We start from the raw sequence: 7,158 nt of genomic DNA on the forward strand, positions 1-7,158 counted from the left end.
TACTTGTGGAACTTACCCCTATTGTTTTTATTCAAAATTATAAAGAAGGAAAAGGGACAAATGTTGTCAATAACGTGTTTCACATTATATCTTTACTCACATTATTTAGACTCCCCACCCTTTTTCTTTTTTTTGTTCATTCTCCTTCTTTTTCATGTTTTGAAAATTGATTATTAGCCTACTTTATATGACTTTGAGTAGAACAAGTCAAGAAAGCACAAAGACACCATTATTGTTTTAAATAATAGACAACAATAGTAGCATGATTATCAAGATAAATTCTTTCCAATCCAAGAAGAATGATACATGAAGATTTTTATTGGGAAAATTATCTTTCTAGGTTATTACTATTTCCTATTTAGTTTATGAAAATATTTTCTTTTATGATGATTTTATTTTTTTATTTAGTTTAGGAAACTAATTATTAAGATTGATGAAAAAAAACCATTTCCTAATTTAGATGTCAACCTTTTAAAAAGGAAGACCATAATACTACCCTATTTCGATCATTAATATGTTTTCTCTTGCCATTGTCCTGTTATTTGTGCTTACACCCTCGTCAAAACTACATGAGGCTTTTTTGGTAATTAACCCTTAAAATAAAAAAGGGAAGATGCTGCTGGAGAGGAAAAGAAAAAACAAAGGTTACATATCAGAAATTATATTTGATGCTTCTGGCATGTCAAGGTAAGTAATGCCAGAAGTTTTTGTACACGAGTCATTTGGCCGAATGACAACCTTTTTTTTTTTTTTTTCTACAGGAACTCCATGGGCACGAGCATTCTTACAAATTGACAAAAGTTCGGTGAAGGTTGAACAACGATTGCAGCAACTTCAGTAATTCTAGAATGGCGACCAGGGGATAACTTCTCAGTTCTCACTGCCTAGTTCTTCTAGCATTAGGCATCTAACCAGCCTTTCCTAAAAACTACCTGGATTTCTCACCATTTTGATTTTCTTAAATTCATTCCTTCAGCTTTGGCCTCTGACAGCCTTGACTTAGAAACATTCCCTGGTATCACAGGTGGTCTCTCTTGCGCTAGATTGCTTGGGTCTAGTGAGGACCGCAGCTGCCCCGCTTGCCGCATAGGACTAGCATACCCTCTCGGAGAATCTAACCTAGAACCAGACAATAAGTAGTCCCTAAGACCCTTCATTGATTGATGCCCATGCATTTCATCTCCATAAACTTTTCCTTGCCCTTGCCTCTCCAGTCCGGAAAATCTCCCCCAATCTATCACGTCTCCTGCAAGTGGGACCCTCTCATTTCGGGTGTCCCATTCCACTCCATCCGATATGCTTCTTTGCAGAGAAGTGCTTCTCCGGGGTAATTTGCTTGAGGTAGATTTCCTCCCTTTGATGTCTTCTTCATCGATTGCTGCCTTTCTCACATCGCGGGGAGTTCCAGAAGGATATGTTGTCCACTTGTAGCTTTTGTTATTGTTATCCATATTCAATTCTATGGAATGAAGATCAAGATCACTTTCAGCAGAGCCTTCCTCGCATATTACCCCATCATCTACTTCTCCATCCTCCTCGTTTATTTCACTTTGATGAGAAACAAAACGATTTTTACTTAGGTAAGCAGCTATCTCTTCATCATTCATATAATTAGAAGAACTACGCCCCTTTTCTTTAGTTCTTTTGGTTCCTAGAAAAGCTTCAAGCTGGTTCTGAAGTTTATCAACAGCTGCATTTTTCTCCTCAAGCTGATATTTAGCTTCTGAAAGTTTCATGTGGACTCTCTCCTCACGTAACACGTCAGCTAACTGCATCATCTCCCTTTCCTTCTCAACCTCTTCACAAAGTTTTGCAGATTCCCTCTTCAGTTCTTCAACTTCAGCTTTATCGTCACCAATATCCCTGGCTAGTTCGTCACATACCTGCTGCATTACAACCCTTGCTCTCTTCTCACTCTCAAGTTCTTTCACTGCCTTCAATAGAGATGCCTTTGTCTCGGCCAGTTCCTTCCCCAGCTTCTTGTTCAAGCTTTCAAATCGTCTTCTCAGCTTCTTCTCTACATCAAGTTCTCCTGCAATGGACTCAATAGCAGCCTCAACCACTTTCTGCTCTTTGTTTTTCCAAGCTGCCTTTTCTTCAGCAAAGCACTTCATTAGATAGTTTATCTCATTCTGGTCTGAGCACTGTTCTTGAATAAAGTGATTGACCTGCAAACGTGCCCTCTCAAGCTCAGCATGCAAGGCTGAGATGAGAGACATGCTTGATGAAGGCCTGTCTTCATTACCCCATACACGGTTGATAATTTTAAGTAGTTCCTTTGATGTAGTCAAAGCATTACTAACATCCTTCAGACGAGGTTTAACTCCAACAGTAGATCCACTAGGAGTTTGGGCTCGGGAACGAGTCTCAATCTGCATCATAAGAGAAAAGAAAATTACTGTTGTGTTTTAATACAAGTACCTTTTAAAACTGTACGGTGCATGGGAAGATTAATGATAAATTGATAATCTCAAGTTTGGTTTAAAAAGGAAAACTACAATAATTCTCATCAATTTTTTGAAGGGTATATGATATAACTTGTCATCAGATTCATAAAAGATGGCATGGATAAATTATTTGTCCAACATAGAAAATTACAAATCTCAAGATTCCAATTCAAACTATTGGTGTGTCCAATTCCTGACCCCAAGAGGCAGTAAATGTACAAGTTCTTGCTCTCCAGGACACATTATAACATCTCACAAGACTGACATTATTAATTGAGCGTACCTCCATTAAACTGACATTACTAACTGAATCAAATGCTCCAATACTCTGGTCCATAAGCCTAAGCTTCTGAGAAATTGATGATGTTCTTCTATGGCAACTGCCAGTTCCAGATCGATCAATTCTCTACAAAAAGATGATTTCAAACAACAGCACCACAGTTAAGCAAACTAACATGGCAAAATTAACTTTGATTTAGAGGAAGCAACCTTAGGGCCTCAAATCCCAGTATCAATTCCGGTTGTTTCCTCAACATATAGATGGTATAGAAAACCATTTGAAATTATAAATTCACAATAAAAAAAAGTCATGCAATATTTAAATTTGAAAAGAGCAAGATTGAAAAATCAAGTCATCTACTGAAAAACACCATCCCCATTCTAAAATTCATATAATCATCCACAACCCAACTAACTTTTTCCAAACTAAGAGGTTTCAATCATTGCTATATTAAGAAAATGTTCAATCAGCTAAGACCAAACATAAGGCTTTACATTAATTAGAGAGACCCACAATACTCACCTAATATAATCACCACTCACCTTATAAAAACCAAACTAACACATGGTTGCAGATTCCAAAGTTCAAACTTTTTCAAATTCCCCCAACTCCCTTACCAACAATCAAATTCCACTTGAACAGAACCTTAAAAAAAAACTCAACTAATCCAATTTTCCCTTCTTTCACATCGTTTAAAACAAACATATGACAAGAAACCAAGATTAAAAGTTTAAACGAACATCCTATCAACAAAACATGAAAAAAAAAAACTAAACAGGAACATAAAATCAAACAAAAACCCACCTCAGAAACAGGACTGTGAGAAGGATCAGACAAATGAGGAGGCAAAGAACCTGAATGCACCGGTCTCCTCTCTCTACCTCTACCCTCTTTCCTCAACCTCCTCTCCTCCACCATTTCCTCCTTCATTTGTGGCGATGGCATCTCATTCATCTCCCAAAGGGTAGCAGCCAGCTTCCTCGCTGACACTGGCGCCTGTTGCTGCTTTGCCTTTCCATTTAGTGACTTCGGTGAGGACTCCAAGGCCCTCAGTGTAGACGATGGGGTCCTCTTCCCCATCAGCTTCCATGTGGGCACTGGTGTACTGGATCCACCCCTCTTACCCACCAAAATTGCTCTCTTGAATCTGTAGTTTTGAATTATAGATGAGGACGATGATGCCGATGACGAACACACTCTTTTCCTTATCTTACCAGGCAGCAATTCCTCCATGGTGGCACTTCCTTTTTGCCTTGGCATTATCAAGTTATCTCACTTGTAGATCCCACTCACAAAATCACAGTAAACAGGAAGAAAAATATTTGAAGAATCAATAAAAGTTAAGAGCTTTACTCTTCATTTGGTGATTGGTAGCTAAAAAAGTTCAAGTTTTTGAACTTGGAGAGCTAAAAAAGGTAGAATAAGCAATGACTTGCTGTTTTGGCTCATGGGTCTTTGGATTTGGCTAATAATAATGAGAAAGATTTGAAATTGAGTGAATTGAAAGTTTTTTAAATGGTGAAAAAAAAAAAAAGATGATGATTGAGTATAATGGAGTTTTGAGAGAGATTTGAATTGGGAAATGTGAGAGAGTGAAGGAATGTGTAGAGAGAGAGAGAGGGATTTGAGGAGGAAAAACTAAATAGAGAACCCTAAAAGGAAGATTTGAGGGAGCTTTCTTTTTTGGTTTTGATGACTTGCACTATTTACCACTCCTTGGCCCTTGCTCGTGGCTCATGTGCTTTTGAAATTTCGATCAATACAGACTGTGTGCTTGCTACCTTGTGATGGTGTCAACTGCAAAGTATAAGAGAAGGAGAAGTTATATTTATAAACTCAGTCCTTGTATTGTTAGGAAATTAATAAGTTAGTCTCCCTAGTTCAGAGTTCTTTGTATTTGGTCCCATATTTTCATATGTATTTTCATTTTGGGTATTCATGTAAAAGGTGATGGCTCTTTTACCACAACAAAAAAATAAAAAAATTGATGTTCATTTTTTTCATAAAAACTTATTGCATCTATTAGACGACTCTTAGAAAACTTGTATTAGAAGCAAAAGAAGGGCTTGTATATTTTTTTTGTATTTGTATTTTAAAAATGTATTTTTTATATTTTTTGTATTAAATTAATTTTTTGATATTTTCATATCATTTTGATGTATTAATAATAAAAATAAATTTTAAAAAATTAAAAAACAATATTTCAAAACAAAAAAATCTTTTAAAAAAATTACTCACACAATATCAAATGAACTTTATGGATTCTCCTCAACTCATAACTATGGATGCTTGTTTATTTAGTATATCTAAAGACTATAGAATGTTGAAAAGTAAAAATTAGCAAAAATCTGTCTTGATTTTATAAGAGTTCATATATATATATATATTAACTATAACTAAAAGAATTTAGTCTTTCGCAGTTTAAATTCATAATAAAAGGCTGATTTTGTCATTGGTGGGCAATATTGACTTTAAAGGCATATAGATCTTCTCCACGAGCCTTATCAATAATTACATTAAAAAAGGGTGTTGATTAGTAATTACATGTTTTTGTGTACAGTATAATTATCAAATAACCCTTAAAAAATTTCTTTTTGGTTGGGGGCTTTTCAATATTTTATATTATTTAAAATTTGGCATGATACTACTTGTGGGTTTTTACAACCTCGTTTGATTTTTCTAGTGCTTTATTTTTTAATATTTTTTTTCTTGATTTTATCATTCTACAATTTGATTCATGGAGTTTGACGATCATTATTATTTTTAGTTCTCTTTCTATTATGTTGAGTCGTTGATTTTTTCCTTTTTAAAATACAATGATAACGCTTTGACATTGTTTTTTTTCAATTGCAAAGAAATTAGGTCGGCTTGTGGTGAAATGCGGGTCATCCATCTAGTTCCTGCTATTTATCAATTGGGTGGGTCATTATCTTAATTCTTTAAAATAAACAACTATTTTTCAATTCAATTATTTAGATTAGGTGATGAAAAGAATATATTTAATAATTAATTTATTGGTATTTTTATCATGTAATAAATTATATTCATTTAATTAGAAGTTATATATTACTTATTAATAATTTAAATTGTGTATTATTTATTATAGGTGCTTTAGAGTGTGGCAATAATTGTTTCTTGAAAACACATTAAATAATTTTTTTTATTTTAAAAAAATTATTTCTCTCAAAATAATTCAAAAACATAAAAATAAATTCATTTAAACAAAAAAATTCATTTTTTTAACCAACATTGTTTAGAACACAATTTTAAACATGCCCGTTATAATCCGTTTTCGAGTGGTCTAATTTGGCAACCCGATACAGTAAGTTTATTGGGCCTTTCGGGCTTAGGCTGGCTGGGACAGGTAGAAGTGAGCTCTTACTTTTTAGGAAATGGAATTCTTTTGTAAATACAATAAATTTGTGTTCTGAATTGGGCTGGGCTGAATCTTTTGGGCCCCTTTGATATAACATGGGACAAAATGGAGAAACAAATTGTTTTTCTTTCTTCCCTTTTTCTAATAGCTATTGTTGAATTGAATTTAGCTATCTAATTCTTATAGCCATTGTTGAAGAGTGGAAGCAAAGTCCCTTTTGATCCAATAACTTCAAGCGGTTGAGTTTAGCTATCTAGTTATTTTAGCTATTTATTGAATTGAAATGGAATTGAATTTTCACCTGTGCATGGGGAGAGGTTAGGTCTTGAAGGAAAATTATTACTGTAATTGTTGTTAGGTTAGAGCATGTTCAAGAATTGTTGGGATTTTTCTTTTTTAACATTATAAAAAATATTGTAATAATAAAAAATTATTTAATATTTTTATTAATTCAACACAGCGGGCCAATATAAGAGGTACACCGTTTTTTTATTGATATTCCCCTGTTTATAATGTTCAACGGTTAACACTAGTAAGTGGGATTGTGCATTGCTATGAGTCTGTTTACAAAAAAAAATATTTTAATTAAATCTAGTTAAAATTAAATTTGACAAATATTGATGTGTGCAATTGCATGTTAAATTAGATTATATATATTATAAAATCTACAGCTGCAATAGTTTTTTATTTTCAATTTATCACGTATATTTTAGAGAGGTTAAAAAAAAGTATTGTAGATATTACTATTATTTTTTAATTACTAATAAAATTATTTATGGATTTACTGAACGTAAAAAGTCAAAAAAATTACCGATATATATTTTAGGAGAGATGAAATAATGAATATTTCAGTTTTTTTATCGTTTTTCACTAGATCGAAAGCTGACAATAAGTTAATTTAAGAATGATTTCTTCAACTTTAGAATCTCTAATGTAGACTCTAAAACTGTTACCAAATGTCACTTGGTGCATTCGATTCATTGTTCCAGAGATTAAAAAAAAAAAAAAGTATATTTTCAAATTTTTGGATAGGGAGGATAATATCAAGAGCTACG

General features: G+C 33.4%; 1 protein-coding gene across 1 annotated transcript; it reads right to left on the minus strand.

Moving 5' to 3' along the window:
- Window positions 1-626: 626 nt before the first annotated feature.
- On the minus strand, window positions 627-4,508 carry LOC118030648 (uncharacterized). Its single transcript, XM_035034834.2, has 3 exons — window positions 3,532-4,508; window positions 2,731-2,853; window positions 627-2,372 (listed from the first exon to the last, which is right to left on the minus strand). Exons 1-3 carry the CDS (start codon window positions 3,985-3,987, stop codon window positions 942-944), a joined length of 2,010 nt encoding a protein of 669 aa, XP_034890725.1. The 5' UTR covers window positions 3,988-4,508; the 3' UTR covers window positions 627-941.
- Window positions 4,509-7,158: the final 2,650 nt, after the last annotated feature.

The sequence above is a fragment of the Populus alba genome, chromosome 6 (assembly GCF_005239225.2).
Source record: "Populus alba chromosome 6, ASM523922v2, whole genome shotgun sequence".
Lineage (NCBI taxonomy): Eukaryota > Viridiplantae > Streptophyta > Magnoliopsida > Malpighiales > Salicaceae > Populus > Populus alba.

Coding starts and splice junctions, on each gene's coding strand:
- LOC118030648 (XM_035034834.2), bottom strand. CDS start 3,987: ATGCCAAGGCAAAAAGGAAGTGCCACCATGGAGGAATTGCTGCCTGGT. Junction 2,854..3,531: donor CTCACAGTCCTGTTTCTGAG/GTGGGTTTTTGT, acceptor ATCTTTTTGTAG/AGAATTGATCGATCTGGAAC. Junction 2,373..2,730: donor GTAATGTCAGTTTAATGGAG/GTACGCTCAATT, acceptor CTTATGATGCAG/ATTGAGACTCGTTCCCGAGC.